At 47.9% G+C, this 20,740-nt stretch overlaps 2 protein-coding genes across 4 annotated transcripts in view; both read left to right on the forward strand.

Moving 5' to 3' along the window:
* Positions 1–1,934, forward strand: part of ZNF670 (zinc finger protein 670) — a 41,700-nt gene extending 39,766 nt beyond the window's left edge. For all 3 annotated transcript variants that reach the window (XM_008968308.5, XM_034950314.3, XM_055093750.2), the window contains one exon: positions 215–1,934. In XM_008968308.5, coding sequence (XP_008966556.3) covers positions 215–1,193 — 979 coding nt within the window. In that variant the 3' untranslated portion in view covers positions 1,194–1,934. The remainder of the gene's footprint in view (positions 1–214) is intronic.
* The window catches only part of LOC103785522 (zinc finger protein 695), a 100,920-nt gene that overhangs the window by 39,492 nt on the left and 40,688 nt on the right, over positions 1–20,740 (forward strand). The gene's annotated exons all lie outside the window — the stretch shown is intronic.

Raw genomic sequence — 20,740 nt, forward strand, 5'->3', positions numbered from 1 at the left:
ATTTTACTTGGAAACACCACCAAGATACTGTACATGTGACTATCACAGTTATGATAATAATGATAATAGCTATGGGGGACCCATATCTTACGGTAATTAATTTATTTACTTTAAAACAATTTAGACATGGCAGGAAACTTGCATTTTCCATGGTATTAGTAGCAATGTAAACCATGAATAAATGTACCATTAATGATGTTTATCATTTTTACAGCAGTCATGTGGTAGAGAGACTGTTTGAAATTAAAGAAGGCAGTCAATATGGAGAAACCTTCAGCCAGGATTCAAATTTGAATCTGAATAAGAAAGTTTCTACTGGAGTAAAGCCATGTGAATGCAGTGTGTGTGGAAAAGTCTTCATATGTCATTCAGCCCTTCATAGGCACATCCTGTCTCACATTGGAAACAAACTATTTGAGTGTGAGGAATGTCCAGAGAAGTTATATCATTGCAAACAATGTGGGAAAGCCTTTATCTCTCTCACCAGTGTTGACAGACACATGGTAACACACACTAGTAATGGGCCTTATAAGGGTCCAGTGTATGAGAAGCCTTTTGATTTTCCTAGTGTATTTCAAATGCCTCAGAGCACTTACACTGGAGAGAAAACATATAAATGTAAACATTGTGATAAAGCCTTCAATTATTCAAGTTATCTTCGTGAACATGAAAGAACTCATACTGGAGAGAAACCCTATGCATGTAAGAAATGTGGTAAATCATTCACTTTTTCCAGTTCTCTTCACCAACATGAAAGATCTCATACTGGAGAGAAACCCTATGAATGTAAGGAATGTGGCAAAGCCTTCAGTCGTTCCACTTACTTGGGAATACATGAAAGAACGCATACTGGAGAAAAACCCTATGAATGTATAAAATGTGGCAAAGCCTTTAGATGTTCCAGAGTCCTCAGAGTCCATGAAAGGACTCACAGTGGAGAAAAGCCCTATAAATGTAAACAATGTGGTAAAGCCTTCAAATATTCTAGTAACCTATGTGAGCATGAAAGAACTCACACTGGAGTGAAACCTTATGGATGTAAGGAATGTGGTAAGTCGTTTACTTCTTCCAGTGCCCTTCGAAGCCATGAAAGGACTCATACTGGAGAAAAACCCTATGAATGTAAGAAATGTGGTAAAGGCTTCAGTTGTTCCAGTTCCCTTCGAAAGCATGAAAGAGCTTATATGTGGTAAAAAACAACAACAACAAAACAACTCTGTCAATGTAAGAAGTGTGTTAAAGCTTTCAGTTATTCTAGTTTCATTAGAACACGTGAAAAAGTTAAAAACTCAAATTAGAGAGAAACCCAACACATGTAAGGAAGATTAGAATGTATGCAATTTTCCTAGTTCCCTTCTAAAACTTAGAAGGACCCGTCCTGGGAAAGAACGTCATAAAATACGAAAAATGTGTTAGAACACTTTATTTTCCCAGCCGCTTTCAAATATATTTTTATCAGTGGTTCATTGTTAAAGAAGGTGTCTATACTTTAGATTTTCAATTTTTTGCAGGGAATCATGGAGCTGAGAATTTCACAGATACTTTATAAGCCATAGTACATTAGCTTAATAGGCTGTGTTTTGTTTCTCATCAGTTAACATAATTTTTGTCTATTCGTTTAAAAATATGTTGGATCCCTAGACTAAGTTGAAATGTATTTCTAATAGTAGGCAATTTTAATTTTCATGTAGTTGTTTAATTGTTCTCTAATTAATGGACCAATGAAAAATGAGTTCTTGTTAATTGTTGGAAATTTCTTACTGATCTTATGTGGCAAGTTTTGGTTATTCCTCCCCCATTTTATACGTGTGTGTGTGTGTGTGTGTGTGTGTGTGTGTATTTATTCTACCTTTTTATGGGAAAACTACTTTTTTGTTGTAAAGATTTTCTTCTATTTTCTTTGCTAATAAAGAATTGTTATTAATTTGCATGTATGTGAAGTTTCTCATGTACATTGTTATTTTCATTTTCTTTCCTTTATTCTTTGTCATGAGTTTTGGCTGTTACTTGCATAGTTCACTTTTTTAAAAAATGTTATGTTTTTAGAGAGGGTCTCACTTTGTCAGCTAGGCTGAAGTGTAGTGGTAATAATAGTCTTAGCTCACTGCAGCCTCAAACTCCTGGGCTCAAGTGATTCTCCCACCTTAGCCTCCTATGTAGCTGGAGCTACAGACACATGCCACCATGCTCAGCTAATTATATAATTTTAAAATTTTTTTATAGAGATGGGATCTCGCTGTATTGTCTAGGCTGGTATTGAACTCCTGGCCTCAAGCTATCCTCCTGCCTCAGCCTGTCTACATGTTGGGGTTACTGATATGAGCTACCACACCTGGCCCACTTTTTACTTTGAATTAAGAAGAGAGAACTGTGATTGGACAGTATGCTTGTCTAATCTGCGTGTGAAAGCATTCAGTCTCACCATGAAGTATATTGTGGATTTTTCATAAATATTCTCAAACAGGCTCAGGAAGTTTTCTTGTGTTTTTTATTTATTGTTTCATGGTAAAGGAGTGTTGAACTCTTATGACATGTTTTTTTCTGCATCTATTGAGATGATTTGTGGTTTTTGGCATTCTACTGATAGTCTATTACATTAACTGGCTTTCAGATATAAATATATTATGGTTATCTGGGTGAAATTTGTCTTCATCATGGAATATAAGTATTTTATCTACAGGTTGAACATCTGTAAACCCCATATTCCAATACCAAATCTGAAATGCTCCGAAGTCAAAAACTGTTTGAGCACCAGTCTTATGCTCAACAGAAATGCTCATTAGAGGATTTTTGATATTTGGATTAGGGATGCTCATCCAGTAAGTTTTCTGCAAATATTCCAAAATGTTAAAAGTCTGAAATCCAAAGCACTTCTGTTCCCAAGTATTTCAGATAAGAAACACTCAACCCATATTGATAACGTTCAATTTTCCAGTGTATTGTTGGGGCCTTTTGCATTTATAGTCAAATTGGTGTGCCCTAGTATACCATATAGTATAGCATCATCTGTATATATAGCATGTCTACATGTATACTTATATGTGCATAAGTAGCTATATAATATGTGGTATAGTACGGTTTTGTAAGTTACTATGAATTATGCATAACTAGTTTATATTACGTGTAATTAGCACTACAATAAATTGTATATTACAGGATTATGGCATTATAACATACTATTTTGATCTTATCAGTCTGTAGCCTAACATATTTCAGTTGCCTACCATTCCACAGATGCATTTAAACAAACCAGTTGCACCCTTATGAGAACCAAGAAGCATCTCACGTTCTTGATACTACAAAGCATTCCCCTTACACCCCGTTTGTTCTATCTGCTCCCTAGTGCAAGTCTTGTGTGGACCAGCCTCGTTTACAGAACCCTCCCTTTTTTGTCTATGAATGTATGTAACTAATAACTTCTCTCAATCTTATCTGTACACTCGTGGGTGTCACGTGTTTTTCCCAGTAGTCTTAGGGTCCTAATTTTTCCTGTCACCCATGAGACTGTGAAAACAATTGGCATTACCAACAGAATGAACCAACCATGACTGATGATACCTTTTCAGCTTTAACTGCCTGCTTTTGTCTAACTGGTTCCATAATATAACAGAAGTCACCTGAATTAGAAACAGCAATTGATGGTGGACTTTCACTTTGGTCTACACAGTGCTTTGTGTTATCAGCTGTTGCCACCTCTTCCCACAGTAGAACTCTCAACTCCTAGACATGATTGGTTGACCGGCCATTCCCCAGGAGGATGTATGTTCCACCTTGACCTGTGTTTGGCAGGCAGTTTCCAAGGTACCCCACATTGAGGCAGTGACCCAGCACGTTCACCACTGGGTTCTTTATTCCTGATTATCAAAAGTCAGATTACTGCTCTGTGGTAACTGCATCTCGTTTGGTTGCCATCACTGGATGCTTGGAGTAGCCATGTGAACGTTATTACTGTACACACTTGGGACAGCTCCAGGGATTTTGTGTGTGTGAAGTTACAGAAAGGAAGAATGTTCCCATGCTGGGGAGAATTAAGCATGTCACCTAATTGTGTAACAAGATGACTTGTGCAAGACTAGTAGCCTTGAGTGTTTTCTTGTGCCGCTGCTTTTATGTGCATTCTTCTGATGAGGTGCACATCCATGGTGCCTCATGGTCCAGGCACTGATGAGTCAAGAAAAGGGGAGGAAGCATTTGGCATTAGCCTCTTTCATTGCAGAACCTCTATCTAGTATATGGGCTTCTTTTAGCACTACTGATCAGCATGCCAAAGGCCTAAGCTTGCAACCTAGATGACCTTAGTCAAAATGACCTTACTGTATGTTGCTAACACCAGCAAGATTGAGTGGCACTCACTGGAGGATTAGGTGTTCTTCAATGTGGGTTGATGGACTCCTGAACTGTTTTCTTTAACCACACAGATTGCCCACACTACCGATAAATCAAATGCTGCTACTTTGCATGAGAAGAATTAAAAGATAGTCTGAAGCAGTTTTTATAGAAAGAAGACAAAAGCAGTCATGAGTCATGCTGTGGTCCAGAAACCTAATAGCAGATGGCCAACTGGGACACTGAAATTTCTGTACTGCTACTGCCTATGTTTCTATCACAACAAATATCCTGATCCCTCACTGTTAAGGATTCAGAACTGTCCTCCAAGTTTTATTGGACTGGTCCGGTTCTACCCTCTTTCTTACTTGCAGTTTTCAAGAATAAGTGTAGAATGTGCTGGGAATGGAATATCCTGATATCAGAAGAGAATGGTAGAACAGCCCAGACTTAACAGTCTTCACAAGAAATACAATCTCTCAATACTTTTGGTCAGTGAGTCAGGTGATCCTGGGCTATAAAACCTGGGCTGGGCTATTTTCTGGAGTCTCTTAACTGTGTTGCAAGTGGGGCACATGCAATCAAAATTCCATCTTTCCAGGCAACTTCTCTGAACCTCAGGGGGACCACATCACACTGAATTTTAGACTTCTCATCTTCGATCCCTTTATAAGTAATAAATCAACTTATGTAATATGTGCATGAATGTGTTCTCTCTCATCATACTCAGACAAGCTGATAACAGTACACAGTGAGCCTGCTTTGGGGAGAAACAACCATGGCACCCATATGACACAGCAAAGGAGTTAATTCAAACATAAACCTAGAATTCTTTTTTTTTTCTTTTTGAGACGGAGTCTCACTCTGTCGCCCAGGCTGGAGTGCAGTGGCATGATCTCGGCTCACTGCAAGCTCCACCTCCCGGGTTCATGCCATTCTTGCCTCAGCCTCCCGAGTAGCTGGGACTACAGGCGCCCGCCACCATGCCCGGCTAATTTTGTTTTTGCATTTTTTGTAGAGATGGAGTTTCACCTTGTTAGCCAGGCTGGTCTCAATTTCCTGACCTCGTGATCGTCCACCTCGGCCTCCCAAAGTGCTGGATTTACAGGTGTGAGCCACTGTGCCCAGCCAAACCTAGAATTCTTAAACCCCACAACACAGCTATTACCTTGTAGGAGACATGCAACAATGGCAATGTTGGTTTTAGCCTTTCTGGAAGAATACATTGATAAATATGAATAGGGTACACAGACATTCACCCACTGGCCTCAAAGGAGCTCCTACCCAAGAGAAAAAGTTTTACAATTTGACCCGATTGGGAATCTGAAGTTTACTAAATAATATATAAAACTAGATAATTGGGTGCTGATTAGGTTTTATGCTTCTGCAAAATGGCCTGTGAATTAATTTTTTTTTCCCAAGGCAGAAGAATTTTTATTAGTACAGAACAAAATGAAAAGTCTCCCATGTCTACTTCTTTCTACACAGACACAGCAACCATCCGATTTCTCAATCTTTTCCCCACCTTTCCCCCTTTTCTGTTCCACAAAATCGCCATTGTCATCATGGCCCGTTCTCAATGAGCTGTTGGGTACACCTCCCAGACAGGGTGGTGGCCGGGCAGAGGGGCTCCTCACTTCCCAGTAGGGGCGGCCGGGCAGAGGTGTCCCTCACCTCCCGGATGGGGCGGCTGGCCGGGCGGGGGCTGACCCCCCACCTCCCTCCCGGACGGGGTGGCTGGTCTGGCGGGGGCTGACCCCCACCTCCCTCCCGGACGGGGTGGCTGCCGGGTGGAGACGCTCCTCACTTCCCAGACGGGGTGGCTGCCGGGCGGAGGGTCTCCTCACTTCTTAGGCGGGGCGGCCGGGCAGAGACGCTCCTCACCTCCCAGACGGGGTCATGGTGGGGCAGAGGCGCTCCTCACATCCCAGATGGGGCGGCGGGGCAGAGGCGCTCCCCACATCTCAGACGACGGGCGGCTGGGAAGAGGCGCTCCTCACTTCCTAGATGGGATGGCGGCCGGGCAGAGACGCTCCTCACTTTCCAGACTGGGCAGCCAGGCAGAGGGGCTCCTCACATCCCAGACGATGGGCGGCCAGGCAGAGACGCTCCTCACTTCCCAGACGGGGTGGCGGCTGGGCAGAGGCTGCAATCTCGGCACTTTGGGAGGCCAAGGCAGGCGGCTGGGAGGTGGAGGTTGTAGCGAGCCGAGATCACACCACTGCACTCCAGCCTGGGCACCATTGAGCACTGAGTGAACGAGACTCCGTCTGCAATCCCGGCATCTTGGGAGGCTGATGCTGGCGGATCACTTGCGGTTAGGACCTGGAGACCAGCCCGGCCAACACAACGAAACCCCGTCTCCACCAAAAAAATACGAAAACCAGTCAGGCGTGGCGGTGCGCGCCTGCAATCGCGGGCACTGGGCAGGTTGAGGCAGGAGAATCAGGCAGGGAGGTTGCAGTGAGCCGAAATGGCAGCAGCACAGTCCAGCTTCGGCTTGGCATCAGAGGGAGACCGTGGAAAGAGAGGGAGAGGGAGACCGTGGGGAGACAGAGAGGGAGAGAGGGAGAGGGAGAGGGCCTGTGAATTAATTTAAAAATCTGTTGAAATGCATCAATTGGGAAACCTTAATGTCCTTAATCAATACAGGTTACAAAAGAATTATACTGGTGATGCCACAACATTTAACTACAGTTCCCCTATGGTCTTAGAGGGAATTACTGTGTATAAAACAGGAATGCTATCTTTTAATAAAAAAAACCAGTATCATGTAACCTAAATTCTCCACAGTCATAGCACCCATTGTGCTATGATAGACCGTAGTTGACATGGATTCCCTGATCCAATGAGTAATACAGTTGTTTGCTACTTCTACATGTTCTTGACAAAGTGGGAGCCCCTGAACCCCACTAGTTAAAATAAGTTAACATGGTTGAACATAAGTTTTTCTGAAGGTTACTAGGTAAATACTGATTCCATTTCATTAATAGATACAGTATTATCTCCTTTTGTGGGTTTTGGTGGATTGTGCCTGAAGGAATTGGTTCCATTGATCTGGGTTATCATATTTATGGGAATACAGCTGTCTATAGTATTCTTTTTTTTTTTTTATTTGAGGCGGAGTCTTACTCTGTCGCCCAGGCTGGAGTGCAGTGGCACGATCTTGGCTCACTGCAAGCTCCGCCTCCCGGGTTCATGCCATTCTCCTGCCTCAGCCTCCTGCGTAGCTGGGACTACAGGTGCTCACCACCGAGCCCAGCTAATTTTTTTGTATTTTTGGTAGAGATGGGGTTTCACCATGGTCTCGATCTCCTGACCTCATGATCAGACCACCTCAGCCTCCCACAGTGCTGGGATTACAGGCGTGAGCCACCACACCCGGCAGTTTTTTTTTTTTTTTTGTAATCCTTTTAATGCCCATGGGGTCAGCAATGCTGGTCTGTCATTCATTTTTTATATTTGTCTTTTTTTAAAATCTTTTTTTCTTGGTTATCCTGACAATATTTATTAATTTTATTAATCTTTTCAAACAACCAGTTTTTGTTCTATTGATTTTTCTCTGTTGATTTTCTATTTTCAGTCTCATTTATTTGCGGTGCAATTGTTTTGATTTTTCTTTTGACTAATTTAGGTTTATTTTGCTCTTTCTTTAGTGTCTTAAAGTGGAATATTATTGATTTTATTTTTTAAATATTTGCATTCAGTGCTATAAATTTCAAAGCACTGCTTTCACTGCATCCCAGAAATTTTGACAAGGTGTACTTTCACTTTCAATACATTTAAAATACTTAATAAATTTTAAAAGAACATATTTTTACTATGTCCCGCTGCATCTTAACATGAGTTATAATTCAGTTTTGGTAGCAAAAGATTAGAAACCATTTTTAAGTGTCTTTCTAAATAATCAGTTGCATAGCCTGATCATTACACACACCTATATAAAAATGAGCAGCAGTGACGAGACCAGCTCAGTCAGGGAGACCCTAACCCAGCAACGCTAGAGGAATTAAAGACACACACACAGAAATATAGAGGTGTGAAGTGGGAAATCAGGGGTCTCACAGCCTTCAAAGCTGAGAGCCCCGAACAGAGATTTACCCACGTATTTATTAACAGCAAGCCAGTCATTAGCATTGTTTCTATAGATATTAAATTAACTGAAAGTGTCCCTTATGGGAAATGAAGGGATGGGCCAAATTAAAGGAATAGGTTGGGCTAGTTAACTGCAGCAGGAGCATGTCCTTAAGGCACAGATCGCTTATGCTATTGTTTGTGGCTTCAGAATGCCTTTAAGCAGTTTTCTGCCCTGGGTGGGCCAGGTGTTCCTTGCCCTCATTCCTGTAAACCCACAACCTTCCAGCGCAGGCATTAAGGCCATTATGAACATGTCACAGTGCTGCAGAGATTCTGTTTATGGCCAGTTTTGGGGCCAGTTTATGGCCAGATTTTGGGGGGCTTGCTCCCAACATGTCCCCCTTCTTTGATTTGCAACTTGATAAAAGCAAAGGCAGCTTTGTCATGGTGAGCTACTTCTCGCAGGAGTCAGGATCCACATCTGCAGACTATACGAAGACAAGCAACACAGATTAAAAGCACAATCATCATTGAAATCACAGAGATTCCAAGTGTTTTTGTCCATTTTAATGGGTTACTAGCTGCTAATTTGTCTGCAGCTCCTTCAAGCACTCCAGTTCCTGGCATTAAGGTCAGGTGTGCCTGGGATGCTTTAAATATTTGTTCTTTTAATTTTGTGATATCCAAAAACAAGTTTGTAGAGTGTCTTTCTAGATGCTTTTTTATTCTTTCCCAAATTTTTATCTTATTAAGAGCATTTAAAAGTTTCCACAAATCCTTATGTTTAGCTCCTACAATGGGCCATATCATTTGAGGTTGAGATGCCATTATACCGCCATGATTTCAGATAATAGGAACTCTTGCTATACTTCTTATCATTTCTGCCATCTGACCGTTTTGTTCAGACTAGCTGAACATAATGTGGCTGTGGCACGCAGACTGAGAGGTGCAATTTAAGCTAAACATCCCCTTAGGGGACAATCAATAATGATTCCATAGGAATTGTTGTGCAGCACCTCTGCCTCTTCTGCAATGCAATCTTCCTAAACAAGTACATCCATTTTTTCTGGCCAGGTTCAATTTTGTTTACAAATAGGTTTTTGAGGGCAGTATGCCTCAATTATAGGAGCAAATTTATTATGGTAAAAACTGAGATAAGAAAACATGTGTAACTGTGTCATAGTGATTACATCCAGGCATTATTACCAGCCAAGATTGATAAATATGCCCAATAAGTATAATTGTTCTCTGTGTCAGCCCTTGTTGAAGGAATACTCACAGCAGTGGTGATAACCACTATCATAGCTACCATTAAATTACTCATTGTGACTGGTTGTCCCGCTTTCCTCAGGTTTTCTTCCACCATCTGTGACAGCTTCTTGATCTGTCCCCAGGTGGGTGGCTGTGTTCAACAGGTGTTGCTCGTGACAGGTGGGGTCCTCCTCAGCATCAGTCTTGACATGGCTGCAACCAGGGGGGTCCTCGGGATCCTCCCGGAATCTCTTCCTCTGCATCTGGCTCATGATAAAGTTTCAGGTGTCTTCGTGGTATCCAAATAGGCTGTTGATTTTGGCCTGGAGAAACACAAGCATAACCTCTACCCCAAGTTATTATTTTACCTATTTCCCAACTTTTTGTTATTGGATCTCTCCACCAAATCAGTTGTTCTGTTTCTGTCTTTCTGTAGATGCTGTTCGGCTGCTGATAACATCTGGCCTTTGGGCAGGCTCAAAAAATTTAAAGTTAATAATGCTAGGTTCAGATGGATCTGTGGGGTTCCTTATTCTCTGTCTCCCCCTTTCTGCTTTTGCAACTGCTCTTTTAGGGAGAGATTTATTCTTTCCACTATGGCTTGTCCTTGAGAATTGTATGGGATACCATTAATGTGTTCAATATTCCACATAGAGAAAAATGTAGCTAGATCTTGGCTAGTATAGCCTGGGGCATTATCTGTTTTAATAGAAGCTGGAATGCCCATCACCGCAAAACACTGCAAAAGATGACATTTAACACAGGCAGAAGACTCTCCTGATTAGCATGTAGCTCAGACAAAGTGAGAAAAGGTGTCTACACATACGTGTACAATAAGCTAGTCTCCCAAATGAGGGAACATGTGTGACATCCATTTGCCAAAGAGAGTTAGGTTCCAATCCTCGAGCATTAACTCCTCCTGTAAAAGATGAGGAATGTACCATTTGGCAAGTTGGGCATCTCTGGATAATAGCTTTAGCTTCTTTCCAGGTAATACTGTATCTGCGTTTGAGACCAGAGGCATTAACATGGGTTAAATTGTGAAAGTGTCTAGCATTAGATATTGCAGTAGCAACTAGGCGATCAGCCATTTGATTCCCTTTGGTCAAAGGTGCTGGAAGAGGTGTATGAGCCCTAATGTGAGTTGATGTAAAAAGGATGCTTTGTACTTCTAACTGCTGTTTGCAGTTGGGTAAATAAAGTCATCAGTTGTTCATCTTTTTGAAATCGTAACTGAGCATTTTCAATTAACTGTGTGGAATGAACCACATGTGAGGAATCAGAAATCACATTAATAGGCATATCAAAAGCAGTCAATACCTCAGTTACAGCTACAAGCTCCGCTTTTTGAGCTGAAGTGTAGGGCATCTGAAAAACTTTACTTTTCAAGCCAGAATAAGAAGCTTTACCATTACTAGGCCCATCTGTAAAACAATGAAAACACTTAGCAGGCTGCAGGTTGTTTACTGCAGGAATTGTAAATGCAAACCGTTCACAGTCTTGCTCAGCTAAGGGGATAGTAAAGAAACAGTCTTTTAAATCTATGACTATTAAAGGCCAATTTTTTGGAATTATAGTAGGAGAAGGCAATTCTGGCTGTAATGCTCCCATAGGTTGTATAACTGAATTGATGGCTCTTAAATCAGTTAACATTCTCCATTTACCTGATTTTTTCTTAATTATGAAAACTGGAGAATTCCAAGGGGAAAATGTTGGAGCTCTGTGCCCATTTTTGAATTGTTCAGTAACTAATTTCTCTAAAGCCTCCAGTTTCTCTTAGCGGCCATTGTTCTGTCCAAATTGGCTTATCTGTTAACCATTTTAAAGGTATAGGTTCTGGAGGCTTAACAATGGCTGCCATCAAAAATGATATCCTAATCTTTGGCGGGAACTTTTTAAACCTTGCAAATTTTTTTCTAGTCCTGTACCAGGGACATACCCCATTTCATGCATCATATGTTGACTTTGAGGGCTATATAATTGTTCTGGAATTATAATTTGTGCTCCCCATTGTTGTAATAAATCTCTTCCGCATAAACTTATAGGTACAGAAGTTATAATTGGTTGAATAGTCCCAGGTTTTCCGTCGGGCCCTTCACAATGCAAAATATAGCTACTTTGATATACTTCAGGGGCTTTACCAACTCCAACTATGTTAAATTGAGCAGGTTGAATTGGCCACGCGGATGGCCAGTGCTGTAGAGAAATGATTGAAATGTCCGCTCCTGTATCTACCAAACCTTTAAATTTCTCTCCCTGAATAGTTATTTCACAGGTAGGACGTTTATCAGTAATTTGATTCACACAATAAGCTGCTTTGCCTTGTTTATTTGTGCTTCCAAATCCTCCTGTTCGTTTCGTTTCACTTTTCCCCATTTCCACATATGGCACAATCAGGAGCTGTGCTATGCGCTCTCCTGGCTCTGCCTTCCAGGGAACAGAAGTAGATATAACAATTTGAATTTCCCCATTGTAATCTGAATCAATGACTCCTGTATGTATTTGTACGCCTTTTAAACTTAAACTAGACCTTCCTAAAAGTAATCCTATTGTCCCCGCTGGCAAGGGTCCACAGACTCCTGTTGGGACCTTTTGCAGGGGTTCTCCAGGCAGAAGGCTCACAGCTTTTGTGCAGCATAAATCTACTGTGGCACTACCGGCTGTGGCGGGGGACAGACGTTGTACAGGGGTGAGGGAATGGCCTGAGCTGGAAATGCCCTGGTTTAGAACGGGTCCCGGGACGGGCCCCTCATGGTGTTTCCCGAAATTGGGTTCCCATCTTTATCAAACTTAGAGTGACACTGACTAGCCCAGTGTTTTTCTTTTTACATTTTGGACGTATTTCAGGCTCAACAGTTTTCTTCTTTCCCCTATCTGGCGGCCTGACTCGCTGATTTTTTCTACATTCTTTTTTAGTATGACCATGCTTCCTACAGTTAAAACAAGCTCCAGGAAATGGAGTATTTCCTTTATCCACTATCAGTCCTGCTATTGCCTGTGCCAACAAAGTAGCTTTATGCAGATTACCTCTGATACCATCACAGGCCTTGATATAATCAACTAAATATGCTTTCCCCAATTTAAAAGGAAAAGGCGGCAGCATGGGAGGGAGAGGGGTCAGGGTAGGTGTGCCTCCATGAGAACCAGATCCTTAGAAGACAATTGGAGATTCAGAGAAGGACTGTGTGGTAGATAGAGCTCCCTCTCCCCCTCCCCTCTCCCCTCCCCCCTCCCCCCTCTCCCCCTCCCCTCTCCCCTCTTTCCACGGTCTCCCTCTGATGCCGAGCCGAAGCTGGACGGTACTGCTGCCATCTCAGCTCACTGCAACCTCCCTGCCCGATTCTCCTGCCTCAGCCTGCCGAGTGCCTGCGATTGCAGGCGTGCGCCGCCACGCCTGACTGGTTTTCGTATTTTTTTGGTGGAGACGGGGTTTCGATGTGTCGGCTGGGCTGGTCTCCAGCTCCTAACCGCGAGTGATCCGCCAGCCTCGGCCTCCCGAGGTGCCGGGATTGCAGACGGAGTCTCGTTAACTCAGTGCTCAATGGCGCCCAGGCTGGAGTGCAGTGGCGTGATCTCGGCTCGCTACAACCACCTCCCAGCCGCCTGCCTTGGCCTCCCTAAGTGCCGAGATTGCAGCCTCTGCCTGGCAGCCACCCCGTCTGGGAAGTGAGGAGCGTCTCCGCCTGACTGCCCATCATCTGGGATGTGAGGAGCCCCTCTGCCTGGCTGCCCAGTCTGGAAAGTGAGGAGCGTCTCTGCCCGGCCGCCATCCCATCTAGGAAGTGAGGAGCGCCTCTTCCCGGCCGCCATCACATCTGGGAAGTGAGGAGCGTCTCTGCCCGGCCGCCCATCGTCTGAGATGTGGGGAGCACCTCTGCCCTGCCGCCCCGTCCGGGATGTGAGGAGTGTCTCTGCCCGGCCGCCCTGTCTGAGAAGTGAGGAGACCCTCTGCCTGGCAACCGCCCCGTCTGAGAAGTGAGGAGCCCCTCCGCCCGGCAGCCACCCCGTCTGAGAAGTGAGGAGCGTCCTCCCTCCTCGTCTGGGAGGGAGGTGGGGGGGTCAGCCCCCCGCCCGGCCAGCCGCCCCGTCCGGGAGGCGAGGGGTGCCTCTGCCCGGCCACCCCTACTGGGAAGTGAGGAGCCCCTCTGCCTGGCCAGCCGCCCCGTCCGGGAGGGAGGTGGGGGGGTCAGCCCCCCTCCCGGCCAGCCGCCCCGTCCGGGAGGGAGGTGGGGGGGTCAGCCCCCCTCCCGGCCAGCCGCCCCGTCCGGGAGGGAGGTGGGGGGGTCAGCCCCCCGCCCGGCCAGCCGCCCCGTCCGGGAGGGAGGTGGGGGGATCAGCCCCCCGCCTGGCCAGCCGCCCCGTCCGGGAGGGAGGTGGGGGGATCAGCCCCCTGCCCGGCCAGCCGCCCTGTCCAGGAGGTGGGGGGGGCGCCTCTGCCCGGCCGCCCCTACTGGGAAGTGAGGAGCCCCTCTGCCCGGCCAGCCGCTCTGTCTGGGAGGGAGGTGGGGGGGTCAGCCCCTGGCCCGGCCAGCCGCCCCGTCCGGGAGGGAGGTGGGGGGGTTAGCCCCCCGCCTGGCCAGCCGCCCCATCCGGGAGGTGAGGGGCGCCTCTGCCCGGCCAGCCGCCCCGTCCGGGAGGGAGGTGGGGGGGTCAGCCCCCCGCCCGGCCAGCCGCCCCGTCCGGGAGGGAGGTGGGGGGGTCAGCCCCCCGCCCGGCCAGCCGCCCCGTCCGGGAGGGAGGTGGGGGGGTCAGCCCCCCGCCCGGCCAGCCGCCCCGTCCGGGAGGGAGGTGGGGGGGTCAGCCCCCGCCCGGCCAGCCGCCCCGTCCGGGAGGGAGGTGGGGGGATCAGCCCCCTGCCCGGCCAGCCGCCCTGTCCAGGAGGTGGGGGGGGCGCCTCTGCCCGGCCGCCCCTACTGGGAAGTGAGGAGCCCCTCTGCCCGGCCAGCCGCTCTGTCTGGGAGGGAGGTGGGGGGGTCAGCCCCCGGCCCGGCCAGCCGCCCCGTCCGGGAGGGAGGTGGGGGGGTTAGCCCCCCGCCTGGCCAGCCGCCCCATCCGGGAGGTGAGGGGCGCCTCTGCCCGGCCAGCCGCCCCGTCCGGGAGGGAGGTGGGGGGGTCAGCCCCCCGCCCGGCCAGCCGCCCCGTCCGGGAGGGAGGTGGGGGGGTCAGCCCCCCGCCCGGCCAGCCGCCCCGTCCGGGAGGGAGGTGGGGGGGTCAGCCCCCCGCCCGGCCAGCCGCCCCGTCCGGGAGGGAGGTGGGGGGGTCAGCCCCCGCCCGGCCAGCCGCCCCGTCCGGGAGGGAGGTGGGGGGGTCAGCCCCCCGCCCGGCCAGCCGCCCCGTCCGGGAGGGAGGTGGGGGGGTCAGCCCCCCGCCCGGCCAGCCGCCCCGTCCGGGAGGGAGGTGGGGGGGTCAGCCCCCCGCCCGGCCAGCCGCCCCGTCCGGGAGGGAGGTGGGGGGTCAGCCCCCCGCCCGGCCAGCCGCCCCGTCCGGGAGGGAGGTGGGGGGGTCAGCCCCCCGCCCGGCCAGCCGCCCCGTCCGGGAGGGAGGTGGGGGGGTTAGCCCCCCGCCTGGCCAGCCGCCCCATCCGGGAGGTGAGGGGCGCCTCTGCCCGGCCGCCCCTTCTGGGAAGTGAGGAGCCCCTCTGCCCGGCCAGCCGCCCCGTCCGGGAGGGAGGTGGGGGGGTCAGCCCCCCGCCCGGCCAGCCGCCCCGTCCGGGAGGGAGGTGGGGGGGTCAGCCCCCCGCCCGGCCAGCCGCCCCGTCCGGGAGGGAGGTGGGGGGGTCAGCCCCCCGCCCGGCCAGCCGCCCCGTCCGGGAGGGAGGTGGGGGGGTCAGCCCCCCGCCCGGCCAGCCGCCCCGTCCGGGAGGGAGGTGGGGGGGTCAGCCCCCCGCCCGGCCAGCCGCCCCGTCCGGGAGGGAGGTGGGGGGATCAGCCCCCCGCCCGGCCAGCCGCCCCGTCCGGGAGGGAGGTTGGGGGGTCAGCCCCCCGCCCGGCCAGCCGCCCCGTCCGGGAGGGAGGTGGGGGGATCAGCCCCCCGCCCGGCCAGCCGCCCCGTCCGGGAGGTGAGGGGCGCCTCTGCCCGGCCGCCCCTACCGGGAAGTGAGGAGCCCCTCTGCCCGGCCAGCCGCCCCCTCCGGGAGGGAGGTGGGGGGGTCAGCCCCCCGCCGGGCCAGCCGCCCTGTCCGGGAGGTGAGGGGCGCCTCTGCCCGGCCGCCCCTACCGGGAAGTGAGGAGCCCCTCTGCCCGGCCAGCCGCCCCCTCCGGGAGGGAGGTGGGGGGGTCAGCCCCCCGCCGGGCCAGCCGCCCCGTCGGGGAAGTGAGGGGCGCCTCTGCCCAGCCGCCCCTACTGGGAAGTGAGGAGCCCCTCTGCCTGGCCAGCCGCCCTGTCCGGGAGGGAGGTGGGGGGTCAGCCCCCCGCCCGGCCAGCCGCCCTGTCCGGGAGGGAGGTGGGGGGGGTCAGCCCCCCGCCCGGCCAGCCGCCCCGTCCGGGAGGTGAGGGGCGCTTCTGCCCGGCCGCCCCTACTGGGAAGTGAGGAGCTCCTCTGCCCGGCCACCACCCCATCTGGGAGGTGTACTCAACAGCTCATTGAGAACGGGCCATCAAGACAATGGCGGTTTTGTGGAATAGAAAGGGGGGAAAGGTGGGGAAAAGATTGAGAAATCGGATGGTTGCTGTGTCTGTGTAGAAAGAGGTAGACACGGGAGACTTTTCATTTTGTTCTGTACTAAGAAAAATTCTTCTGCCTTGGGATCCTGTTGATCTGTGACCTTACCCCCAACCCTGTGCTCTCTGAAACATGTGCTGTATCCACTCACGGTTGAATGGATTAAGGGCGGTGCAAGATGTGCTTTGTTAAACAGATGCTTGAAGGCAGCATGTTCGTTAAGAGTCATCACCACTCCTTAATCTCAAGTACCCAGGGACACAAACACTGCGGAAGGCCGCAGGGTCCTCTGCCTAGGAAAACCAGAGAACTTTGTTCACTTGTTTATCTGCTGACCTTCCCTCCACTATTGTCCTGTGACCCTGCCAAATCCCCCTCTGCGAGAAACACCCAAGAATGATCAATAAAAAAGAAAAAAAAAAAAAAAGAAAAAAAAAAAAGAAAAAATAAAAGGAAAAGGCTCAAATGTAGCTATAATATTTCCCTGTTGATCTGGGGGGTGTATTCTAACAGGGAACTGCCAAGCCTCTAAATCACCCTCTCGTCTCGCTTGCTGAATTCCTGCCTGAATAGAACTAAGAGCAGTTGCTCAAGGCGCTGCTTGAACAGTCACTGGGGCAACTACTTTTTGCCCAGTGTCCTCCAGAAAAGAAAGATCTGGAGGGTCATTTTCTTCAAGATAATAAGGAGGGGGTTCAGAAGGGTAGGGATGAACCTCTCCTTCCTTTGCCGCTTTAGCTTTAGCTGGTAAATAAACACGCTCTGTACCCTCTTCTGTTACTTCGCTGTACTCTCCTTCCTCCTCATGGTCAGTGTGAAAAAGCTCCAAGGTGGAATGAACCAGAGCCCACACTTGTCCCATTGTTACCCTGATGCTTCCGAGCTCCCCTTCTTACTTACCACGGGGATTGCTTTAAGAGTACTCTGGCATCCTCCAGCTAGTTCCACATTCTCTAACCATTGCTCTGGTGACCCTTCGACCTGGATTCAAGCCCCCACGATGGACGCCACTTGCGGAGACCAGCTTGGTCGGGGAGATCCTAACCCAGCAGCGCTAGAGGAATTAAAGACACACACACAGAAATACAGAGGTGTGAAGTGGGAAATCGGGGTCTCACAGCCTTCAGAGCTGAGAGCCCCGAACAGAGATTTACCCACGTATTTATTAACAGCAAGCCAGTCATTAGCATTGTTTCTATAGATATTAAATTAACTGAAAGTATCCCTTATGGGAAACGAAGGGATGGGCCTAATTAAAGGAATAGGTTGGGCTAGTTAACTGCAGCAGGAACATGTCCTTAAGGCACAGATTGCTCATGCTATTGTTTGTGGCTTAAGAATGCCTTTAAGTGGTTTTCCTCCCTGGGTGGGCCAGGTGTTCCTTGCCCTCATTCCTGTAAACCCACAACCTTCCAGCGCAGGCGTTAGGGCCATTATGAACATGTCACTGTGCTGCAGAGATTCTGTTTATGGCCAGATTTTGGAGGGCTTGCTCCCAACACAGCAGCATTCACTGATACGTAAAGATCTATGGGATTAATAGAACAAATTTGCCAAATGTATTTCCAATGTATGTATCATCTAATTGATGATGCTAATTATGCACCCAGAGGGTATAAAGCATTTATTACCTTCATAAATGACATCTTTAGAGACCAGGTCAGGCCCCTCAGGTAGGTGCAAAGTGGCTTGAGAGAGTTAAAAAAGAAAAAAGAAATTGACCTGTATTTTAATTTTTAGAGGTTTATTGTTTGGGGCCATGGTGAGAGTTTGTATTTACATAAGCCCCAGCAGGAGATCATGCAGTTCGATTTTCATGCTGGCACCAAATAAGGGAGCACCTGGGCTTTCTTACTGCCTTTTCTAGAAGTGAGTCATAAGGGCAAAAATAAGATATTAGGCACCAAACATGTCAGCAGTGAAACCTCAGAACATAAAATCAGAGACCTTCAGTTTCTGGTCTACCATGTAAACAATGTAGAGGCCATTATTCCCACTTCTGCATGAAAAATTCTGGGGGACTGGGCCAAGATGGCTGACTAGAAGCAGGGGCACTGGGAGGCTCTCATTGTGAAAAAACATGATAAGCTGCCGGGCGTGGTGGCTCATGCCTGTAATCCCAGCATTTTGGGAGGCTGAGGCAGGTGGATCACGAGGTCAGGAGATTGAGACCATCCTAGCTAACATGGTGAAACCCTGTCTCTACTAAAAATACCAAAAAATTAGCCAGGTGTGGTGGCAGTCGCCTGCCATCCCAGCTACTTGGGAGGCTGAGGCAGGAGAATGGTGTGAACCCAGGAGGCCGAGCTTGCAGTGAGCCGAGATCGCACCACTGCACTCCATCCTGGGTGACAGAGCAAGACTCCATCTCAAAAAAAAAAAAAAAACAAGAAAAATGCAAAATAATCTGTAAATACAGAAAGCAGATCAGGGATAACAGGGGGTAGGGGAAAGAGTTTAGGGGAGGTTTCCGGGAAGAAGGGATCACAGGAAACTTTCAGGAGATGATATTTATCAATGTGACTGTGGCAATGGTTTCATGGGTGTACACATGTCAAATCTTATCAAATTGCATACTTTGTGTAGTTTACTGTGTGTCAATTATACCTCAATAAAGCTGTTTTGAAAGGAAAAGGAAAGGAGCAATAACTTTTTAGAATTGGCTTAAATAGAGTTCTTGGATTGAGAAGAAAAAATGGAATGTATTAAATAAAATGTAACACTCACTATGGAATTATTCACATCTTTGGATAAATTTCTGAACACCGTTAAATTTCATGAGAAAACATTCTTAAAATTCATAAGTGTATCATATACACAATATTTCATGAATGCGGGAATAAGGAAATCATGTCATAGTTCTTGCATGAGTAAAAAGCAGAAAAAAAAATAGTATTTGAAGGAAGAGATTCTGGACCAGGAGCTGTGATATTCTGAGAAATGAATCCAGTGTGGAGAAAATAGGTTTGCTAGCCGGGCGCGGTAGCTCACACCTTTAATCCCAGAACTTTGGGAGGCCGAGGTGTCAGATCACTTGAGGTCAGCAGTTCAAGACCAACCTGGCTAACATAGGGAAACCCCGTCTCTACTAAAAATACAAAAATTAGCTGGGCATGATGGTGGGCACCTGTAACCCCAGCTACTCGGGAGGCTGAGGCAGGAGAATTGCTTGAACCCGGGAGGTGGAGGTTGCAGTTAGCCGAGATCAAATCACTGCACTCCAGCCTGGGCAACAGAGCAAGACACTGTTTCAAAAAAAAAAAAAAGATGTGCTTTACAGAATCTGTGAGGTTTCTAATTTGTTAGCATACCTTCAACTGTTTTTTTTCTGAAATTATCTGTTTTGTTCTAATATTTTCCTTTTCTAATAAATACAGGCATTCTATCTTTCCCTCTCTCTCCCACCTCTCTCTCACACACACACTCCAAGTTCTCATACTCCTAAAATTTATCTTTGGATTGATATAATTGTATATTTGTCAATGTAAATCAAAACCCAAAATATGCATGTGTTTTGTGGGCCTAGAAGTGTGGCTTGTGAAAAAAAATGATGGTAAAATTCAAGATTAGGAAAGGTACAGTTTATTATTAAACTCCTATAAAATCTTTTTTTTTTTTTTTTTTTTTTTGAGACAGAATCTCACTCTGTCACCCACACTGGAGTGCAGTGGCTTGATCTCGGCTCACTGCAACCTGCTTCCCAGGTTCAAGTGATTCTCCTGCCACAGCCTCCCGAGTAGCTGGGACTACAGGTGCACACCACCACCCCCAGCTAATTTTCATATTTTTAGAGACAGGGTTTCACCATGTTGGCCAGGCTGTTCTCGAACTCCTGATCTCATGATCCACCTGCCTTGGCTTCCCAAAGTGCTGGGATTACAGGCGTGAGTCACTGCTCTTGGCCCTAAAGTGTTTATTATAACCATCGTAATATCTCAGTAGTCACACAAGAATAAAAATATAACATACGGGATCGATATTCTCCACACTATCTGGAGTGTAATGCCACTGGGAATAAGGATTGCTAGAGATGATTGGCATGTATTACCCAATAGTACAGTATTACCGTCTGCTACCTAGGACCTTGAGCAAGGTGGAATACGCTAACATTTTTCGTAAGATAACACGTCAGTCAATATACAACAGTGTTAACATGATAAAAAACCATTTTGTTTCCTTTATTAAAACAAATTAAGTTTACAAACAGACTGAAAAAAAGCATTTCAAAATCCACTCTTTTCCCAATGGCCAAAATACAGATTACTCTCAAGAAGCATTCTTGTTCTTCGGATACCATGATCTATGTAAAAAATATGCCTCCGGCCGGGTGCAGTGGCTCACACCTGTAATCCCAGCACTTTGGGAGGCTGAGGCAGGTGGATCACCTGAGGTCAGGAGTTCAAGACCAGCCTGTCTCTACTAAAA

The sequence above is a fragment of the Pan paniscus genome, chromosome 1 (assembly GCF_029289425.2).
Source record: "Pan paniscus chromosome 1, NHGRI_mPanPan1-v2.0_pri, whole genome shotgun sequence".
In the NCBI taxonomy this organism is placed as follows: domain Eukaryota; kingdom Metazoa; phylum Chordata; class Mammalia; order Primates; family Hominidae; genus Pan; species Pan paniscus.